Raw genomic sequence first — 24036 nt, forward strand, 5'->3', positions numbered from 1 at the left:
TGGCACCCTAGGCTCTTCCTGTTTCCTCTTGGTGATTTCTCATGTCCACCTTTTTACCTTCATCTTTGCTGGTGTGCTTCCTCTCACTAAGTCCAAGAGTTTCTTCCTTTTTCCTTCTCAGGCCTTTGCACCTGCTTCCTTTACTTGAAGACTCCTCCAGCCCCACTCACTAGGCTAATATTTTTATGTTTCACTTTATACATTACCTCTTAACAAGACCTCACTTGAATATTCTACACTAGATTACCTCATGCTATCATTGCCTTGCCTTTTTTTTTTTTTTTTTTTTTGACAGGCAGAGTGGACAATGAGAGAGAGACAGACAGAGAGAAAGGTCTTCATTTGCCGTTGGTTCACCCTCCAATGGCCGCTGCGGCCAGCGCACCGCGCTGATCCGAAGCCAGAAGCCAGGTGCTTCTCCTGGTCTCCCATGGGGTGCAGGGCCCAAGTACTTGGGCCATCCTCCACTGCATTCCCAGGCCACAGCAGAGAGCTGGAAAGGAAGAACAGTGACCGGGACAGAATCCAGTGACCCAACCAGTCCAGGTATGCCGGCGCTGCAGGCAGAGGATTAGCCTATTCAGCCATGGTGCCGGCCTATCATTGCCTTTCAAAATTTACTTTCTTCAAAGTCAGCTTTGTTGCAAAACAAAACTTCTGGTCTATGATTTTAAAAAAACATTAACAAGGAATACTAGAGCCACTTAATTTCAAACCAAGAATTATGAGAGGCCATCATAAAGTTCATGGAAAATATATATTATGAAAAACTACACAAGGATTTTATTATTTTTTGCACTGAAATAAACTTATCTTCCAATTCTATTTTCCACAAACTTTTCCAAGTTTCCTTATATGTGAATTGCGACTAACCTGGTAATAGTTAACCTGTTATTATCTAATATTTAGCAGACATTTAAATCCCCTGTACGAAGACATTAACTGTAACTTAATAAACTACTTTAACATTTGAAATATGAAAAAAAGTTAAATAATGTTATATCCATATAACACAAAATCATACAATGATTTAAACTAGCATTTATAAAGTATTTTTTTTGCAAGGAAATGCCAGTACTATGATATAAAATGAAAAAAAAAAAAAACAGGATAAAAGTTAAGTCAACAACAGGAGCCACTGTGTACTTACTTCTCATGTGGGATCTGTCCTTAGTGTGTTGTCCAATGTGAAGTAATGCTATAACTAGTACTCAAACAGTATTTTACACTTTGTGTTTCTGTGTGGGTGCAAACTGATGAAATCTTTACTTAATATATACTAAATCGATCTTCTGTATATAAAGAGAATCGAAAATGAATCTTGATGTGAATGGAATGGGAGAGGGAGCGAGAGATGGGAGGGGTGTGAGTGGGAGGGAAATTATGCGGGGGGGAGGCATTGTAATCCATAAACTGTACTTTGGAAATTTATATTTACTAAATAAAATTAAAAAAAAAAACAAAAGAGGAAATCCAAATGGCCAACAGACATATGAAAAAATGTTCAAGATTACCAGCAATCAGGGAAATGCAAATCAAAACCACAATGAGGTTTCACCTCACCCCGGTTAGAACGGCTCACATTCAGAAATCTACCAACAATAGATGCTGGAGAGGATGTGGGGGAAAAGGGACACTAACCCACTGTTGGTGGGAATGCAAACTGGTTAAGCCATTATAGAAGTCAGTCTGGAGATTCCTCAGAAACCTGAATATAACCCTACCATACAACCCAGCCATCCCATGGGATCCCATCCCATGGGGCATGTACTCTATAGAATACTATACAGCAGTAAAAACAATGAAATCTAGTCATTTGCAACAAGATGGAGGAATCTGGAAAACATTATGCTGAGTGAATTAAGCCAGTCCCAAAGGGACAAATATCATATGTTCTCCCTGATCAGTGACAACTAACTGAGCACCAAAGGGGAAACCTGTTGAAGTGAAATGGACACTATGAGAAACAGTGACTTGATCAGCCCTTGTCCTGACTGTTGATGTACAATGTAATACTTTATCCCTTTTAGTATTTTTTTTTTGTTCTACTTAATACTATTGGTTGAACTCTGTAATTAACACACAATTATTCTTAGGTGTTTAAATTTAACTGAAAAGTGATCCCTCATAAATATAAGAGTGGGAATAAGAGAGGGAGGAGATGTACAATTTGGGACATACTCAATCGGACTTGCCCCAAATGGTGGAGTTAGAAACATGCCAGGGGCCGCAGCTCAATAGGCTAATCCTCCACCTAGCAGCGCCAGCACACCGGGTTCTAGTCCCGGTCGGGGCGCCGGATTCTGTCCCAGTTGCCCCTATTCCAGGCCAGGTCTCTGCTGTGGCCTGGGAAGGCAGTGGAGGATGGCCCAAGTGCTTGGGCCCTGCACCCCATGGGAGACCAGGAGAAGCACCTGGCTCCTGCCTTCAGATCAGCAAGCGCGGTGTGCCAGCCGCAGCCCACCAGTTGTGGCAGCCATTGGAGTGTGAACCAACGGCAAAGGAAGACCTTTTCTCTGTCTCTCTCTCTCACTATCCACTCTGCCTGTCAAAAAAAAAAAAAAAAAGAAAGAAAAAAAAAGAAAGAAAGAAAAAAGAAACATGCCAGGGGATTCCAATACAATCCCATCAAGGTGGCATGTACCAATGCCATCTCACTAGTCCAAGTGATCAATTTCAGTTCACAATTGATCACACTGATAGGTCTAAGAGTCAAATGATCACACAAACAAGACTAGTGTCTGCTAATACTAACTGATAGAATCAAAAAGGGAAAGAACGATCCAACATGGGAAGTGGGATACACAGCAGACTCGTAGAATGACAGATGTCCAGAATAGCACTCTGGCCTCAGAATCAGTGCTTAAGGCAGTCGGATATGGCTGAAGAGCCCATGAGAGTATTTCAGGCATGGAAAGCCAAGACACTATGCCAAAAAAAAAAAAAAAAAAAAACAAAAAAAAAAAAAAAAACACCACCACCACCACCACCCACCTAAATGGAAGATCTCTGCAAGTGAGATCCCAGTGGAAAGAACGGGGCCATCAAAGAAGGAGGTACCTTTCTCTGAAGGGAGGAGAGAACTTCCACTTTGACTATGACCCTCTTGAATAAGATCAAAGTCAGTGAACTCAAAAGGCTTCCATAGGCTTGGCAACTCATGACAAGAGCCTAGGGAGATTACTGACGCCATAAATAAGAGTGTCAAATTGTAAAGTTAACAACAGGAGTCACTGTGTACTTTCTTTTCATGTGGGATCTGTCCTTAATGTGTTGTCCAATGTGAAGTAATGCTATAACTAGTACTGAAACAGTATTTTACACTTTGTGTTTTATTTAGTATATATTAAGTAAAGATTTCTTCAGTTTGCACCCACACAGAAACACAATCCTCTGTATATAAAGATAATTGAAAATGAATCTTGATGTGAATGGAATGGGAGAGGTAGCGGGAGATGCGAGGGGTGTGAGTGGGAGGGAAGTTATGGGGTGGGGGGAGCCATTGTAATCCATAAACTATACTTTGGAAATTTATATTTACTAAATAAAAGTTTAAAAAAATAAAAAAGTCCAACTTTTCAAGAAATTGTACTGTTAAAGAATACACTAAAGTGATTGTGGGTTTATGAATGGCTTCAATTTACTTTATGTCTGTATTTTCTAAGTTTTCTACAAGTAATAGCAGAGTATTTTTTCTATTCATAACATAAAATTATTTCACATCCATCTTCTTCTTTTTAGATGGGGTTATATACTGACTATCCCACGATACACACTAATTAATCATTTCCTAAAATGCTGAAACAATCAGTATAACTGTTGTATTTTTCTTTTTAATTTTTAGCACTATGACACATAATATTGGTAAGGCTTGTGTTCATTTATTCTTAAATATAGGTTTGGTTATTTACCTGTAGGTAATTGCAGCCAGGTGGTATAATAAGAACATGGATTTTGGAGTAAGAGAGATCATTTGAATTTTGTCTCAGCCACTTGCAAGTAACTTACCCTCTTTGAGCCCCTATACACAATAAGCTTAATAAATGGTAGGTCTTATTAGTTCTAAGTGACTACTATGGTTAAGAGACTATACTTGATATTAAGGGAAATAGATCAATGAATAACAGAATATCAGATACACAGAAACTTAGATTCCAAGTTTCCCTTCCTTCAGATGTAGCTGTTAAGAAAATAACTGTCATCTAAAGAAAATAAATAAGGTACCATTAAAAGGAGAAAGTGTTCTCTATTAATTTAGGATGAAAGCAACAATCACCATCATAGAACTTAAAAGCCAAGATATCTACCAATTACATATGTATCTATTCTTTTTATTTTTACTGGACCCTAAAACTCATTTTCCTTATTTTACCTGCCAATAAAAATTGAATGGATTAAAGCTCAGTAATGATCACTTCATGGAGACTAGCCACCCTCAGACATACTCTGGAGTTCCTTGTCCACAGCAACATAGAACCCACTCCTGTGGCTATATAGACATTTTCCCAAGTTCATGTTCTCAAGGGTTGAAGGTAGATGCTTTATGCACATTGCCAAGGCTTTAAAGAGGCCAGATGGCAACTATATTAAGAAGTAGATAGAGTATGGATTTGTAAATTATAGTGTTATAGGCATGTACCCAGGCCCCTTATGGTACAGAAAGTAGCTAGGGCTGAGAAGAGATGGGCATACAGAGAAGTTGTGAACTGGGGGCTGGGACCACTTCTCCCTGTACTGACATTTCCTGGTGTAAAATTGAAGAGTCTAACAAGCCACGTTCTAACTTTATTTTCCAATGTTAGCTTTCTCTGAGAAACTAAAATAAAATGTGTTCCTTTCGGTTGGAGTGGGGCTGGGAGGAGAATGGAGGGTAACTTGTGAATCAAGGTTTCCTGGCTTGGACTGGGTGGTGTGAAGAGAAGGCTGTCTCAGAAGGTGACATGAGAGATTTTGTTCTACTGGTACTATGTCTCTGTGAATGTCAGGTGGGCCTGGTGCTTACTGTTGTATGAATTCAATGAATATTAAGTAGTGGCAAAGATTCTCTCCTTAAGCAAACTCTCCTAAGTCCTTTTCTCAATGAGGTTATGGACTTGAGTTTCAGTGTCAATCCTTGTTAGAACTACCTTGCTCATTTTTAGCAAGAATCCTGCTTCATTTGTTTAGAGAGAGCCCCTGACCCTTTTATCATCTTGGCTTTTCTTCAGCAATAATCCTGTTAAATCAGTTTAGTAAGAATGCTTGCTTACTGCCTCTTCATGCTTTTCTATCTACTGATCCCCATGCTGTTCCTTGGCTAAAAATCCCTCTTTCTCCACTTTGTATTTTAAATTGAGCCCATTTCTATATTGAGGACTCTCTTCTGGTACAATAGTCCCTAAATGAATATCTGTTTCTAACTTAAGGCTAATGTGCAGTGATTTGATGTTTGTACTAAGTTTGCCACTTTTTAGATGTTTTTAAGTAATGATTCTTTAACATAACTAAGATTAGCATTGAATTAAAAACTAGGAGATAATGTATCTACTCCCTCTTCCTCAAAACTACTTTGCTTTGGTCTTGATCCCAAAAAGCTATTTGCTAAAATCAATATTAAATATAGTTTTCAGATATTAGAATGACAACATGTCTTCCTGAGAGATTATTAGAAACAAATAAGAACTGATGCCTCATCAGCATGTAAAGCTGTGATCAGACCTTTGCTCTAGGAATGTAGTAAGTGGATCTTCTCAGAGCTGTGGATTTAATCAAAACAAAAGGTTGATTACTTGATCATCATAAAAGCATCTTGAACTTCTTAGGCTGTCAACAAATGCTGACACGACATTATTTTAAACAGAAATTTCCTACAATCCTTTAAAATACTCATTTTATGATGAACGATGCTAAGGTTAAGAATGCTCTGTAATCTGCCAAAGAACTCACAGCTAATTAGTGGCAGAGACGCCCAAGTCTGTTGCTTGCAAGTGGCTAGAGCAGTGCATCTTATTCACTTTCAAGCTGAGCTGGAAGTTTACGTTGACTTACAGATAATGCCAGAAAAATGGTTCCCTGCATACAGTGTAGGGACTAGGACCAAATCAGAACTTTTAGAGTCTCAGGGGGCCGATCTTAATGGATATGAACCATCTCATCTATGTCTTAATTCTGTTGTTCCTCTGTGAGAAATATATATTTTTCTTTTCTTTCTTGAGTATCATTGAATAACAGGGCCTTTCAAAACACAGTATGAATTAACCTCCTAAATTTTAAAGCACTTCAGTAATTTGTTTTTGGCCTTTGAAATTACAAATTTTAATTATCAGATCATTTTTATAGACTGTTGATATTTTAGCAGCTGGGATACAATGATAAAGTTCTGCACAATGGTGTAATATTTGCCTATTCAATGTTACTCAGACCACACATGGATCCTCAGGCCGAAGGTGTTGTCTATTTTGTGAGTAGGGTAGAGAAGAAAATACAGGTGCTCTCTACTTGGTAAATGGGTTCAAGGCATTTATGAATATATAGAAGTTCGAACAAATTATTTATTTAAATGAAAAAATATTGAAGAAATTTTGAGCTTTCTGAAATTAAGTAAAAATCCTTCAGATTTGTTGAGGAATATTTTATATGAAGAAAGAATGACAGACGTTTTTGATAACACCTTTATTCTTATATAATTCACATTCCTTTAAACTTATCCTTTTAAAATGTACAATGAAAAATTTGTCGTGCAATCATCATGATCTAATTAACAAACATTTTCTTTACTTCTAAAGGAAATCTGATACTCATTATCAGTTTATGCCAAACATTAAACTGTTTTCTAACTATGGATTTCTTTATTCTAAATATTTTATATAAATAAAATTGCACAGTAAGTAGCCTTTAAATAAGACTTCTTCTTACCATATTTTGAATGTTCATCAGTGATGTAGCATATATAAGTACTTCATTCCTCATTATAGTGGATTGCTATTTTATTACATGTGTATACCATAATTTATCCATTCACCCTTGATATGTATTTCAGCTGCTTCCAAATTTTGTCTTTTATAAATAAACTACTATGAGTTCTGATGTATAATTTTTTGCATGAACATATTTTCTATCCTTTAGGGTATTTGCTTAAAAGTAGAATTGTGGGGCCGGTGCCGCAGCTCACTAGTCTAATCCTCCACCTGTGGCGCCGGCACCCCGATTGGGGCACTGGATCTGTCCCAGTTGCTTCTCTTCCAGTCCAGCTCTCTGCTGTGGCCCTAGAAGGCAGTGGAGGATGGCCCAAGTGCTTGGGCTCTGTGCCTGCATGGGAGACCAGGGGGAAGCGCCTGGCTCCTGGCTTCGGATTGGCGCAGTGCGCCAGCCATGGTGGCCACTTGGGGGGTGAACCAACAGAAAAGGGAAGACCTTTCTCTCTGTCTCTCTCTCTCTCTCACTGTCTAACTCTGCCTGTCAAAAATAATAAATAAAATAAGTAGAATTGTGGTAACTCTGCATTTTGACAGACTGTTTTCCAAAATGCTTGTACTACTTTACATTCCCAGCAGCAAAGTTGAGGGTCTTGATTTTTTCCACCCCTGTCAACACTTGTTACTGTCCATATTTTTCACCTTAGCTATAATTAGTGGGTGTGAAATGGTACCTTGTTGCAGTTTTGATTTGTAGTTTTCAAATGAAATAACAATGCTGAGCATTTTTTATCTGCTTATTGGCAATTTGTATCTCTTTGAATAAATATGCGTTCAAATCTGTTGTAGACTGAGTAACTCCCCCTAAGAAATCCATGTCCTAATCCCTGGAACTTGGGTTGAGTTGTAGGAGTTCTTTACATATTTAGGATACAAGTCATTTAGCAGATGTATAATCTCCAAGTGTTTTATCCCACTCTATGGCTTTCCTTTTAACCTCTGTTGAATATCCTTTGAACACAGAAAAGTTTTGGACTGGTGAAATCCAATTTATCTATTTTCTTTTTGTTTGTGCTTTTGATATCACATAAAGAGACCATGGCCTAATCCAAGAATATGAAAATTTGCTCCTATGTTTTCCTCTAAGAGTTTTGTAATTTTAATTCTTCCATTTAGGTCTACGATTCATTTTGAATTAACTTTTGTGTACACTATGTGGCGCTGGGTTAAATTAATTCTTTTGCATGCGTATTTTCGGAAGACCTGAAACAATTTATAGGGAGAAAAAAATTAACATAGTATGTTTGCTATAAGGCTAGTTTAATTAATCCCAGAGGGTATTTTCTTATCATACAATATCTTGTTAACTAAAATAGGAAAACTCTGGAGAGGCATTTCAAGCTCTAAAAGACTTCAAGTGGGTGCCTTTTCTTCTACTTAATGAGCAACTGAAATTTTTCTCCTTTAGAAATTTTCCTACGTGGTACCAACTTGATGGGGACTTGTCATTGCTAATAATTGCGGAACCACTGATAAGTGATTTTCTTATAGTACAAGTAGGTTGTCAGCATAGTTAGGACTCACATAGTTAGGACAGAAGAAATAAGGGATATCAAAGGATAGAGGGCTGTATCCTCCAACATTTTTCATTTTCAAAGGCATAGATGCAGTAACTCACAAGAAGAGTCCACAAGATTCGAACCATATATCTTTCTAAGGAGTATGCTTGATACCATTTGCATTAGATGATGAACTCATAAATTTTTTCTTGAGAGCAATGCTGGCCTTGTGTTTTGCTTTGGCCTCCAAACAATAATAAAAGAGAAATACAACTGACTTTGAAGGTACTAGAAGGATCTGCCTTCAAATGGAAAATTTAGCATGATCATAGTCATTTGGTGCAATAATCAATTGAGTTACACTGCAACTTGCTTTCATCAACATCAGGACATTTGAGGTTTTCACTAGCAATCACCCAAATTCATGAAAGTTCAATATGGAAAGGTATTCTAAGAATTTATCAATTTATTATGCTATTTTACTTGTTGGAAACCTTTTTTCTCTAAAACAATCTGAAAGTGGATCTTGATAATAAGTTTTATATTGTAACACTTAGAAGTTGCTTCTTTTCCTCTGATTGATGTTTCTTATTTACACAAGCAAGAAAAATAAATTTAGGTCTGTTTTCCCCATTTTTAAGTTATATGATGACTTCATCTTCTGGTGATTATTAATCTTTGAATTAGAATATTATTTGACCCTTAAATTCATGGAGGAATTTAGTCCTCAAAATCTTTTGTTGAGGCCAGCATTGTGGTATAGCCACCTGCAATGCCAGTGTTACATATGAGCCATGATTTGAGTCCCAGATGCTCAACTTCCAATCCAGCTCCCAGCTAATGTGCCCGCAAAAGCAGTGAAAGATGGCCCAAGTGCTTGGGCTCTTGAACCCACATGGGAGACCCAGATGGAAGTCCTGGCTTCTGGCTTTACACTGGCCTGACTTCAACCACTGCAGTCATTTGGGGAGTGACTCTTAGAATGGAAGATCTCTCTCTCTCTCTCTCTCTCTCTGTCTCTCTGTAACTCTGTCTTTCAAATAAATAAATTCAAATCAATCTTTTTTTAAGAAAAGTAAAAACAGAATCTTCTGCTAACACAACTAAGTGGAGGTGGGGGAATAGGAATTAATCCAATTATAGTATTTAGAGGTGAACATTTTGCAGCAGGAATTGATTGGATTAGGTCATTGGGTGGTACTTCCATGACCGAATCCTGCTGACTGTATAAGGGGAAAAATAGGGAAATCTGTGCTCCCTGTCTCTTGCCATGTGATGCCCTTGGTACCTCTAGACTTTGCCAGCAACAATGCGTCCACCAGAGGCTGAATCAGAGGGTCTGGTCTGATCTTGGACTATGAACCTCTAAAACTGTGAGCCAAAATAAATCTATTTTCTTTGTAAGTTGACTTGCCTCAATTAGTTTGTTATAGTGATGAATAGCTGATTAACACATTGATAGTTTGTCTCTTTCCCTTTTCTTCATTTTCTGTTTTCTTCCTATCCTCTTTCTCTTCACGATCTAACTTTGTAATCAGTGAGTTATACATGAAAGAAGAAGCAAAAGAATGAGTTGACAAAGGACAGTCAAAAGGATAACACTGTGGTTTATATACGGGGATTGCATTCTTAAAACATTGTTCTTAACCAGTAAACTTGTCAGTATAGTCAAACTTCAGTATAATCAATAGTATTGTTTGAAACAAACATGTATATTATCCTGGCTTTTATAAGGACAAAGACAACCTTATCTGAAAACAGACACAGAAGTAAAAAATGAAGCAATGGGCATAAAGAAAAGAAAACTTTCTTTTTCATCCTGTCTGAGAGTATAGAAATGATTATGCTGTGGGCTACGAGATTAAATTGTGTCACTTGTCAGGAAATTGGCGAGCAGCCATCTTTTCTACCTGCTCCTACATGCTGCTTTTGTGCTGTGGATGGGTTTAATAAGTGCAGTGTTGTGTAAAATGTCATTGCTGCATTGCCAAGTAGAGGTTGTCATGTGATATCTCTTCCCCAGGATGACATATCAATATTGGTCCTTGGCAATCCAGGGACTTCAAAGCTACACAGAGGGCATTTTTTATGATCGAAATACAAGAGTACAAATAAAAATCATTCTTCAAAGTATGGAAATATGCCCATTTTTCTCTGAAAGAATACATAATGTTCTTTCTAAAATGTTCTTATTTTTAAAGACAAGTAATACTATCATACTTTAATGACTACTTCTAGAGGACAAAATACCAATGACTGGTAACATTTTTTGAAAGTTTTATTTTAATGTTAATCAAATAAATGAAAAGTAAAGCTAAGAAATGTATTTTTGTTTGCTTTGGAAAATAACCCTAAATTATACATGTATAAGCACACAAAATACTGACATAATAAGGTAAAATAGGCTCTGTTCAATATTAGTGGTGGCAGTAAAATTTGATATAATGTTCCTGGAAGAAATTTGATAATATGTATGAAAAGACTTTATATAAAGATTCATTTATTTATTTGAATGTCACAGTTACACAGAAAGAAAGAGAGACGGAGAGAGACAGAGAAACAGAGATCTTCCATCCAGTGGTTCACTGTGTAGATGGCCACAATGGCCAGGGATGGGCCAGCCTTAAGTCAGGAGCCAAGAGCTTCTTCTGGGTCTCCCACATAGTTGGCAGGGGCCCAAACTTGGGCCATATTCTGCTGCTCTTCCTAGGCCACTGTCAGGGAGCTGGATCAGAAGTGGAGTAACAGAGACTGCAACTGGCACCCATAGGGGATGCCAGCATCACAGGAGGTGGCTTAACTACTATGCCACAATGCCAACCTCCTATGAAAAGACTTTAAAGTATTCATATGATTTGGTTGAGAAATCCTACTATTAGAAAAACAGCCTAAGGAAATACTGAGAAATAGAGTCAACAATTTCTACAAGATTTCCAGGTTATTTAAAATGTTGAGAAGCTAAAATTAAATTCCTAAAAATTCAAATGATCTAATAAGCTACTACATAGCATTTAAATTATTTACAAAGGGATGTTTAATGGTGTAGGCAATATTTGTGAAATATGATGAAGTAAAGTTAAATACTAAATATTAAAGTATGATCTAAGCTAATTTTTTTAATTGCAAAAAGTAAAACAGAAATACATGAACAAAAGTGTTAATAGTGATTGACTCTGTCTACTAAGTAAAAACAACTATATTATATTTTATTTCATCTTTGCCTATTATACATTTTATAAATCCTACACAAAGGACAAATATTGGCCCCCTAAACACAAATACAAGAAGTTATATTTAAAAAGAGATTCCACTGGAAAAGGATCAGTGCCCAGAGAAGTTAATCTAAACCACCATGTGCATTTCTTGCATTGCCTCTTGACTTTTTCCTTATCTCCCATTTTCTGCATAGCTTCTGGATCGTCTAGCTCTCCAGCTCAGACTCATCCCCAGCCAACAGATATAACAACAGATCTCACCTAGTCTTTGTTTCTGCTGTCCCTCTACCTACGGAACAGGATTCTTCCTACTTCTTGCCTTGCTCCAACCCTTGTTTCTGACTGCACTTTTGGCTTTTTGCCTTTAGGTGCATGAAGGGACTCAACCAAACCTTGAGGCCTCAACACTGTTCCTGAACTTCAGGGTGGGAGAATGCCAGCAGAGGCCTGCACCAGGCAAGTTGCTCCGGCAGCCTAGGCATAAGGAATTTCTGGGTCTAGAATTCATATGCCTGTATTAATATTGTTATTTCTGCATGTAATTTACCACAAATTTAGCAGTTTCAAACAACATATATTTATTATCTCATAATTTCAGTGGGTCAGGAATCTAGGCTTGGCTTAAAGGAACCCTCAAGGCTGGGTCTTGAGAAGTTGTATCGTTGTGTCAGCTGGATTGCATTCCTTCAGTGAGCTTGGATTTCTGTTACAACAAGCTCATGCAGTTACTGGAAGAATTCAGAATCTTGTCACTGTGTGACTGACAACCTCCGTTGGGTACTTGTAGGTAGGGAACTACCTGTAGTGACTGGAGGCTGCTCTTGGATCATTCTTACATGGCTCCCTCCAAAGGTGCCTTAACATGGAAGTTGGCTTCATCCAGGCCAGTTGGAGACTCTGTTTCTACAGGGCTCATTGTATTAGGACAGTCTGACTCAGGGTGATCTCCCTTTTGATTAACTCAAGGTCAGCCAAAGAGCAACCTTACTTACATCTTTGAACTTCCTTTTGCCATGTAAGGGAGTGATCTCCCATCATAGTGACAGGTTCTGTCTATAGTGGAGAGGAAGGGATTATACAAAGGTGTGAGTTACTGGGATCCAGGAACTTGCAATTTCCATAGCTTCTTCAGTGTATCATGCAGTCTTTACCATAGCTTCTTGAGATACATGCTCCTATCTCTAATGTACCAATGGGGGAAATCAATAACAAAGACCTTAAAAAGAGGCCTAAGGGCCAGCGCTGGGGCACAGCAGGTTAAAGTCCCGGACTGAAGCACCAAGCACTGGTTCTAGTCCTGGCTGCTCCTCTTCCAATCCAGCTCTCTGCTATGGTCTGGGAAAGCAGTAGAAGATGGCCCAAGTCCTTGGGCCCCTGCACTCATGTGGGAAACCTGGAAGAAGTTCCTGGCTTCTGACTTCAGATCAGCATAGCTCTGGTTATTGCAGCCATTTGGGGAGTGAACCAGTGGATGGAAGACTCTCTCTCTCTCTCTCTCTCTCTACCTCTCTCTGTAACTCTGTATTTCAAGTAAATAAAAATAAAATATTTACAAATAAAAGGGACCCAAACTCACGTAACTAGGAAGTATAAATAGAAAGCCAGATTCTCTGACTCCAAATATTAGTCTCTTTCTTTTAGTTCTCTTTTATGGGACAGCCACCAAGACTTGAGCTCAGTTTGCAGTCTGACCTACTACAGGAGAAAGTCACTTCTCACTTTATCTCTGCCTCAAGCCTGAACTTTCACTTTATATTAGGTTTGCTTTAGCACACTCAGGAAGATCCTTCATAATAGTCCCTGAATTCCTAGAATGATGTATATATTAGTGTCTTGCTGTTGCACAGAAAATTACCATAAACTCAGCAGCTTAAAACAAACACACATTTATGAGTTCAGTGTTTGTGTAGGTCAGACATCCAGCACAGTGCAGCTAGAATCGCTGCTCCAGTTCTAACAAGGCTGAGTCAAGGTGTTGGCTGAGCTGCACTGTCATCTGGAGGCTCAAGGTCTTTCCAGGCTCATGTGGTTTGGCAGGATTAAGCTCCATTAGGTTGTGGAGCTGAAGTCCCTTCTTCCATGTTGTCTATCAACTGGGGACCTGGATCTTCCCTAGAGACTATCTTCTTTCTTGCTGTCATTGCCTTCTCCATTTTCCAGTCTGCAATAGTGTGTTGAGTATATCACACATATGGAATCCCTTTGACTTCTGCCTCTAGCCAAGGAAGGCACACCACTTTAAAAGATTCATGTGATCAGATTAGACTCACCCAGGTACTATCCCTATCTTAAGGACAACCATGTCATAGGATATAACCTAATCATAAGAGTGACATCTCATATTCAGTTGCTTTGGATTGATGTATGAAATCTTGGAAGAAGAATTTTCAGAATTCTGACTCTTATAGAATGATCATTCCACATTTTTTCCCTGAAATATAACTTAGTACTAAAACATGGACTTTGGATTCAAGCTGTTTATATTCAAATCTTGGCTCCAACATTTACTAGCTATGCAAACTTGAGCAACTTACTTAACTTCTGAGTTTCTCAGTGTTCTCATATGAAAATTTGGGTAAAACAAATAATGGTCTCATTGATTAATTTAACAATTTAAATGAGTTATTGTGCCAAAAATGAACTTGGCCCAGTATAAGCACTATGTGCTTAAATGTTATTATTATTATTGATTTGATTATTATATGTTCACTAATTTAGATCCAATATTACTACTCTCCTCTGAGTAGGTACATTACCTCACTTTTCTGGGCCTCAGCTTTTCTGTACATTATAGTATTATATAACTGTCAAAAATACAATTTAAATCTTAATCTTTTAGAGTTGCTATATAACAAAGCAACAGTGGTTCATTTCCAATGGTTCTGGAGGCTAGGAAGACTACAATCAAGGAATTAGGAGATTCAGTTTCTGGTCAGGGCACTCTTCATAATTAATAGATGGTGATTTCTAGCTGTGTTCTCACATGGTGGGAGGGGCAAGGAAGCTTTTATAGAGCATTAACACAAGCCAAGGACTAAGGGAGACCTTTGTGGCATAGTGGGTTAACTGCCAGTTGATGCACCTGCATCCTTTATCAGTGTGCCCCTTTAAGTTCTGGCTACTCTGCTTCAGATCCAGCATTCTTGCTAATGCATCCTGGAAGGCAGAAGATAATGGCTCAAATGCTTGGCCCTGTTACCCACAGGAGAGACACAGATGGAGTTCTAGGCTCTTAGCTTCAGCCTGGCTCAGCCTTGGCTGTTGCAGGCATTTTGGAAGTGAGTCAGCAGATGAAAAGTCTTTCTTTTCTCTGTCCCTCACTTTGCCAGTCTGCCTTTTCAACAAATAACTCAATCAATCAAGAAATCTTTTTAAAAAAATCTAGAATATTTCCTTATAAGGGCACTAATCTTGTTAGTGACCTCTTCAAATTGATCTAATTACTCCCTCATACACACAGGCCCTACCACAAGTCATAACATTGGTGATTAGCTTTCAGTAATCTGAGTTTTGGGATGTCAAAAACATTCAAACTATAGAAATTTGTAATAGGAAATATACATTTAAAAATTTTAAGAACTTTAACTCATAAGAAACACCAAAGTGTTTGTAGGCATAAAAGAAAAATAACGGGGCCAGCGCCAGCATCCCATATGGGTGCTGGTTTGAGTCCTGGCTGCTCCAATTCTGGTCCAGCTCTCTACTATGACCTGGGAAGGCAGTGGAAGATGGCCCAAACCCTCGGGCCCCTGCACCCATGTGGGAGACCTGAGAGAAACTCCTGGTTCCTGCTTTTGGATCGGCCCAGCTCCATCCGTTGCAGCCATTTGGGGAGTGAACCCAGAGGATGGAAGACCACTCTCTCTCTTTCTCTATACCCTTCTCTCTTTCTCTATACTTCTCTGTAATTCTGCCTTTCAAATAAAATAAATAAATATTTTAAAAAAAGAAAAATAACTTTAGTGTATGGGTCCATTTTCATTTGTTAAGAGGAGGAAACAGTAGATTCAGGTGGTTTCAGCATAAACTTGAGAATAGAAATATAGAAATTTACTCAGTACCATATCCATTTTAAGTGACTTTTGATATTATGTTATAGTATGATCAAGATAAAAAATTAAAAATAGGAACAGGAAGCTTAAAAGACAGAGGGTGAAAGGAGACTGAAGAAAATATAGAAATGATGAGAGAAAATCAAACAGAGAAAAAGAAACAGAGGCAAAAGGATAGGGAAAACTACTGAAAAGTAGAGAGGGATGATTTAAAAAGGTGGGGGCAACTGGTAAAATATATTGTGCAACAACTGTGTGCCTGGCATAGAGAAAGGCTTCTTACATCATCAAATTATCAGAATTATCAGAATTCAGCGGAATAGCCATTATAATCAATATTTTATAGATTAAAAATGGCAACTAAGAGGATTTAATTAGTCCAAGGTCAATTATATTAGTTTACCTGGACAGATATTAGACCTACATCCTTGCAGAGCTCATTGTAACATCCTGCTTTCATGTCCTTAAGGATTAACTGTGAGATTAAAAGGTATCCTTACAGATTTTTGGTACAGATTCAGTTTTTGTTTTTGTTTTGCTACATTGAAAAAAGAATTGGACTTAGTTTGGGCCTGCGTCCCTACTTTGAAATGTCAATTATTTCAGTAAAGATATTTGGATTCTATTTAAAGTGGGTCCTCAAATGTTTTATATCTCAGGATAAGTCACATTTCCAAGCCTCAGTACCACTTTTTGTAAAATAGCTTTGGGGATAGATTAAATGCTTAATTCTGAAAATCCATGCTTAATGCCACATTGTCAGATTTTCAATCAATTATTATGTTTGAACTCTGATATGTACCTAAGCCATTCAAGTGCATGGTGGGAAGCAATAAGGTGGGGAACAATCTCAGTACCACAATGAAGTGGACACAATAGCCAATAGGAACAAGGTTGCAATATCAGTGAGGGGTAAGGAAGTTTTGTTGTTTCAGTTAGAAATACTGCACAGAATTGTACACTTTGTTCATTGTACAGCCTTAGGAGGTGACATTCATATCCATATTCATTAGCTCTGCCTCTGGTTACAGGAAGCCAGAATAAGAAACAATGTGTGGATGTCAGAATAAAGGAAACCATGATTCAGTATAAAAAGAGCAAACTTATGTTGAGATTTGTCACTTAATATTGTGAAAACTTAACCTCTGGGAGTTTTTAAGCAGATGATATGATATAGTGGATTCTACCACTAGATGAAGGTTTAGAGTATGTTAGTGACATCCTGGACTGTGCTTTTAATATAGAGAAAGTTAGCTAGGTGACCTTACACTGACTTATTAGTTTCCTAAACACATATTACTATGGCCACAGTAATAATATCTACCTCATGTGGCTACTATAAATATAAAGGGGATTGTGTTATGTATGTGTATGTGTGTGTGTGTGTGTGTGTGTGTTTGTAATTACATCTATATTTAAAACTTTACCCATCTAAGCATAATTCCCCACACATAAAAAAAACTGAATCAGTGTTATTCTTTCATTATGATTATTCTCTTTACAATCTTTGAGTCAAGGCTCCAGCACAGAAGAACATCCCTTTAAAGCTGTAGACATGGGATTGCCTTCCATGCTTGTAGGCAAAGAATGGTGGCATTCTTAAAATTGACACTTTTAATCCTTTTTAAGGTATTTTTTATTTATTTGAGCAGGAGAGAGAGAGAAAGAGGAGGAGAGAGAGAATAAGAGAGGGGAGGGAGAAAGAGAGAGAGAAACATGGAGAAACAGAGGACTCACTGACAAATGCCCACAGTGGTGGGGCCAGAACCAGAAGCCAGGGCTGCAATCCAGGTTCTTGACTTGAGTGGCAAGAACCTAATTTAAATACCCACTCCATCATGCTCAACTATATAGCTAATAACTATTCAGCATAGATATTTTGTCCCTCAGAAATTAGTCAATTTTGCTTAGGAATTCTATTGTCAAAAAATGTGTTTCCCCATGGAAGTATCTTTTCTTGTAGGTAGGAAATGCAGATGTACCTGGGAAATAAATGTGGTTTTTCTCCACAAGCTACAAAGATGGATCCCTCAAAAGTAATCACTGTATTAGAACAATTGGATAGGGAACAACAGTATCTTTGGTTCCTTTATAAGAAAAATAACAAACTGCCGTATTTATGGTTAATCAAAAAATGGACGGAGAAAGGCTATGGAGCTTACATGTGTGCTACTTAAGTCACATTTCTTGAAGTGACTCTATGCTAGCTAAATTCATTCTTACCTACAAGAATATGCTTGTGCCACCTATAGAAACTCTCCTTGACCAAACTTGAGTCAGGCTCCTCTGAGCTCTATTAACTAGGCCTTGACCTTGGGTTCTGCCTTTGGCCTATTTGGTCCATTTTTCACAAGAATCCTGCTGAGTCAGCTTATGTAAAATGCCTCACCTTTGGTTTTCATTAGATTTGTCATCCTCCACTCTGAATATCTTATCACTCAGGCCTGCCTTCAATAAGAATACTGTCTGCTTCCTTTAGCCAGAATTTCCCTTACCCTGATGGTTTCTTTTAGTGATTTTTCATCCACTGAACTCTTCCTCATTCGTGCTATCTATCCCTACTTGTCCTTATTTTTATTCAAAGTTAAGCCCAATCTTTCTCCCTTACTGCATAACCCTCATCGTAATCATCTTTCTTAAATAAAGTCTTGCCTATAGTCTTTGTTTACCATAAATAATTTTCCTTTAACATACATTCACTACCCTCCCTCAATCAATGAATTTTCCCTCCTTCCCCTTCTCCACTTTAATCATTAAAAAATTCATTCATCAATAATTTATGGAGTTCTACCTGTCTACCTATGTACCTGTCTATCTTTCTGTTTGGCCTGAGGGGTGTGCTAACATAACAGGAGGATATGTTGTTCTCTGCAAGGAGATCTGAAGTTTTCCAAACCACAACGGCTTTTAGCATTTTGATCTCTGAAAATATTTTGTATTATCAACTAACTGCCCCATGTGGGAGACTCTTCTTTCTCAAAATTACAAGGTTCTTTAAGGAAGGGGCCTGGCTCACGCAGCTACCCTTTTATAGTAAGGAGGCAGACAGGCTTCTAGGCAGTTAGGCCAATCGTGGTCAGAATGATGCAATGGGGAAATTTCTTTCAGAGGGGGTAAAATATTTGCTTCTTTCCAAAAGTTACCATTAGCAAAATAAAGGTGCCGAATCCCACTCTTGACCCTTCCAGATTTATCACAAGAATATTAAGGAAGTGGTGATTCTACTGATCTGAGTTTTGGTTTCTCATGAGAATAGAAAGGAGAAGTCACCAATCACATCTGTCTGGTGAAGTTTTGCTTTACCATGAGCCAGCTGGACGGGATAGACTGCATTTCAAATCCTGCCTTTTAATGAGTTTTGTCCCCATCCTCTGGCTGATTGTTAGCTGCTTTTCAGTTTTTTTTTTTTTTTTTTTTGCTCCAAACATTGTGCTTAAAAAACGTGACCAATGTTCAATGTGGCAGCTGTTGACAAAAACAGGTTAAACACTAGATGAAATGCAATAAATAGCAAAAATATCTACACAGGCATAACAGAAAGCTTGCTTTGATAACCTTCTATTTCAAGCACAAAACTTTTATAGAATTATTCTCCAAAGATACAAATGTATATCATTGATGAAGTAGATTTGCTGTCCAAATGATTCTGCTGTTTCATATCTTTACCTGAGTCTGCCATCTTCCGCTGCAGCACCTCCTGGTATAATCTTCGTAATAAATATGCCAGGGTCATCTCCAATGTGGGGATTATCTGTCCCTCCAGCAATACTGAATCCCAGACCAGAATTTCCCTGAAGAAACAATAGGCAGACATTAAATGATGTGTCTGTCACCTAAAACCCAGTTCCCCTTGGACTCTGTGTTATCACATTACAACTCAAATGGAAATCAGGTGATAACAGTCTTGTATGCAAAGCCATAAAGCACATGGTCAGCAGACAAAGGAAGGTCAGGAAAAAGACTCAAGTTTGTCCTTGCAGTGCAAGAATTATAGGGCATTACATTTTTGCTTTTAATATTTTTTCCATCTATGCTGCAATAAGGAATGATCATTGTGAATTAGGAAATAAAACTTTATACATTGCATAATATAAACAAGTTCCAAAAGTCATTTGAATGTCAATTGTAAAAATAATACATTCACATGAGAAAGAATGTGAAGAGATTTTACATGAAAATATTCGATTAGATAGAATGGAGAAATCTGGGTGTTCTCATTTTGTAATTTCTGGTATTCTTGTTCTAATGTCACTTATCCATCAGATAAATGTGTTCTATGTATGAAGGAACTTTCACTTCAGAAAGCAGGGTCCCTCTCTAGAATTATAATACAAATGAGTTACATTTCAACAATAAACGGGCTTTCATTTGCAGTAGCAATAGACAAGAATACAATACTGCTTTCAGCATATGAATCTGAGTAGTTTATATTCTACCAAAGTTTTCATATTTGCTACTGTGGATTATAGTAATTGACATCCAATGTACATATGCCATTCTTTTTTTTGTTTGTTTTTTTTTGTTGTTGTTGTTTTTGGTTTTTTTTTGTTTGTTTGTTTGTTTGTTTGTTTGTTTTTTGACAGGCAGAGTGGACAGTGAGAGAGAGAGACAGAGAGAAAGGTCTTCCTTTGCTGTTGGTTCACCCTCCAGTGGCCCCCACGGCCGGCACGCTGCAGCCGGCGCACTACACTGATCCGATGGCAGGAGCCAGGTGCTTCTCCTGATCTCCCATGGGGTGCAGGGCCCAAGGACTTGGGTCATCCTCCACTGCACTTCCCTGGCCACAGCAGAGAGCTGGCCTGGAAGAGGGGCAACCGGGACAGAATCCGGCGCCCTGACTGGGACTAGAACCCGGTGTGCCGGCGCCACAAGGTGGAGGATTAGCCTAGTGAGCTGCGGCGCCAGCCTCATATGCCATTCTAAAATTTGTACCTAAGGTATAATTAAGAATACCCTCAAATTTCACAAACCATCTTACTTATTTCTTATTTCCATATTCTCTTTTAATCACCATTTCCATGGCTACATTAGGCTTCCAGATTTGTGTTCTGATTTTGTTTCAATTCACATTACATTTTAAGTTATTTCTGTATAGCTAGACAGTATTTATAATTGTCTATCTTAAATGTTTAAATAATAATCCATCAAGATCATATGCCATCATTTATTTTAACTAGTCCCCTGTGAATGGATATTTGATTTTTCTATATATTCTTACAATAAATATAGCAATATAAATTTATGACCACCTGATTAGGTCTGTTTGTGGGAGAAGAACAGATGAGGACTGGGCTGGCGCCGTGGAGCAGTAGGTTAACCCTCTGCCTGTGGTGCTGGCATCCCATATGGGTGTCGGTTCTAGTCTCAGCTGCTCCAATTCCAGTTCAGCTCTTTGCAATGGCCTGGGAGAGCAGTAGAAGATGGTTCAAGTCCTTGGGCCCCTGTACCTACATGGGAGACTGGGAGGAAGCTCCTGGCTCCTGGCTCCTGGCTTCGGACGGGCGCAGCTCTGGCCATTGCAGCCGTCTGGGGAGTGAACCAGCAGATGGAAGACCTTTCTCCCTGTCTCTCCCTCTTATTGCCTGTAACTCTAACTCTCAAACAAAATAAATAAAATCTTTAAAATAAAATAGATGAGGACTGATAATTCAGTAGTTAGCCCAGAGAAATTGATTAGGACATTCGATTAGTCAAAATAGTTCAATGTCAAGATAGGATCAGCTGTAACTCAATAGTAATACTGTTGCAAATTTCAGAGTAATGTTTAGTAGGTTTTACTGACTGAAATAATATAGCTAAATTCTAGTATCGTGTTTTCACATTTGCACATTTATATTGAAATTCATAGTTCAGCCACACTAACTAAAATTCCATGTCTTTATACTTACTACAGTTTCTTTAATTCTATTTGTTCTTTGAAAAAATTGAACAGATATGTTACTTATCAGTAGAATATAATTATGAATTTATTTAATTTTATTAAGCACTAGCTCTCTGCCAGGCACTAGACTAATCTCTGGAGTTTACAATGTAAGCTTATAAGACATATGCAGGGGAAGTACAGAGTTTCAGAATGGCTAAGAGGAGGAACTAAAAATAGTGACACAGAGGGAGGAACTAAAGAGCATGCCAGATCTAAGAAAAGACAGTAAGATTTGAACAAAGAAAGCAAGAAAAATTAGAGAGAATGAATCTTTATCATGAGGCTCATAAGTGTAGGGTGTATAGGAATCCAATATGGATTGTAAGTGCCTATTGGCATCCAACCACTGTATCAGTATTTATTGAATATCTCATATGTGACTAACTGTAATCTAAGGCTACAGAGATTAAAACCAGATAATTTCTGCCTTCCCAGAATTCAAAGTATAGTTAAGAGTAGCAGTGTTAGCATAGCATCTGGTGATCCACACATTTCAGGTGCTGTGTAACCTCAACTACATTGTCTCATATGTAGCCACTAAGATAGCATTTAGATGACTCATGAGATAGCTCTTCAAAGATTCAGAGGTCTGGGAAAGAAAGGCTTTGTCTAGCTCCAAGAATGTCAACTGGAGTACAAATATCCTAGTCTGACCAGAGTTGGCACCTCAGGGGTAATAATTTCTTCATAATAGAGGTGGAGAAGGAAGCAAAAAGGAGATTTGGAGATACCCAAATGCTTTCTCCTAATAATATCAATATATTTGTAGAAGGTACACGAAACTTTATTTTGGACAAAAATATTCATGATCTAGCTCTTACCTTTGTTTTTATTTTTATCTTCATACTTTAGCCCTTAGAATAGTAACTGAACTGCTGGATTTTCCCGCATAATCCACACTACACTTAATCTCTTGGCCTTTACTAGTGCTGTTTTCTCAACCAGAAGTTTCTCATATTGCCATCTTCGTGTTTTCTAAAGTATGGCTCAGAGGGCATTGATTCCAAGTAATTTTTATTAATTTTTATTTTATTATGTATTGGTAAAATATAGTTGTATATATTTATGGGATAAAAGTGGGATCAAAATTTTTGAATGCAATGTAGATAGCTTAAATTAAGCTAATTAACGTATCAATCAAATGTTTACTATTATTATGATGAATATTAGAAATTCATTCAGTGATTTTGAAATGTACAGCAATCCTTTATTTTTTATATTCACCATGTTTTATAATTTTTTTTGACAGGCAGAGTGGACAGTGAGAGAGACAGAGAGAAAGGTCTTCCTTTGGCCGTTGGTTCACCCTCAAATGGCCACCGCGGCTGGCGCGCAGCGGCCAGCACACCGTGCTGATCCGAAGCCAGGAGCCAGGTACTTCTCCTGGTCTCCCATGGGGTGCAGGGCCCAAGCACTTGGGCCATCCTCCACTGCCTTCCCAGGCCACAGCAGAGAGCTGGCCTGGAAGAGGGGCAACTGGGACAGAATCCAGCGCCCCGACTGGGACTAGAACCCGGTGTGCTGGCACCGCAAGGTAGAGGATTAGCCTAGTGAGCCGCGGCGCCGGCCCATGTTTTATAATTATTAAAAAAATCAAACATTCCTCCTGTCTAAATGAGGCTTTGTACTCACTATCATCTCCCTATTCGCCTCATCTCTTAGCATCTGTTAAGTACAACTCTCTTCAATTTTATTAATTTAATTGTTTTAAATTCCACATATGATTAAGAACATGTGATAATTATCTTTCTGTGTTTCATTTATTTCACTTAGGATAATGTTTGGCAGTTCTATCCCTGTTATCACAAAAGAAACTTTTCCTTTTAAAAAGATTAAATCAAGAAGATATAGACAACCTAAACAGATCCATAACAAGCAGTGAATTTGAAGGAGTGATCAAATGTCTTCCATCAGGGAAAAATCTGGGGCCTGATGGCATTCCTACTGAATTCAACAAAAACATTCAAAGAGAAAGTAACCATATTCTTCAAACTATTCCAAAATATTGAATGGGATGGAAGTCTGCTGAACTCATTTATGAGGCCAGCATCACTTTGATATCACACCCAAGGATAAGACATGAAAAGAAAACTACAAATCTATATCTTTAATGAACATAGACCAAAACATTCTCAACAAGAAACTAGCAAATTGAGTCCAAATCCACATCAAAAACATCATACATCATGATCAAGTGGGATATATTCCAGGAATACAGATTGGTTCAACATTCACAAATCAATAAAAGTCATAAATCACATCAATAGAATGAACAGAAAAACTATATTGGTTATCTCAATAGATGTAGAAAAAGCATTTGATAAGATTCAAGACTCTTGGCTGGCACAGTGGCTCACTTGGCTAATCCTCCGCTTGCAGCGCCGGCACCCCGGG

General features: G+C 38.0%; 1 protein-coding gene across 27 annotated transcripts in view; it reads right to left on the reverse strand.

The window, feature by feature from the left end:
* The window catches only part of DLG2 (discs large MAGUK scaffold protein 2), a 2256157-nt gene that overhangs the window by 658165 nt on the left and 1573956 nt on the right, over positions 1-24036 (reverse strand). For all 27 annotated transcript variants that reach the window (XM_051821188.2, XM_051821179.2, XM_051821160.2 and 24 more), the window contains one exon: positions 19386-19510. In XM_051821188.2, the coding sequence (XP_051677148.1) occupies positions 19386-19510 (125 nt within the window). The remainder of the gene's footprint in view (positions 1-19385; positions 19511-24036) is intronic.

Source organism: Oryctolagus cuniculus, chromosome 1 (genome assembly GCF_964237555.1).
Source record: "Oryctolagus cuniculus chromosome 1, mOryCun1.1, whole genome shotgun sequence".
Lineage (NCBI taxonomy): Eukaryota > Metazoa > Chordata > Mammalia > Lagomorpha > Leporidae > Oryctolagus > Oryctolagus cuniculus.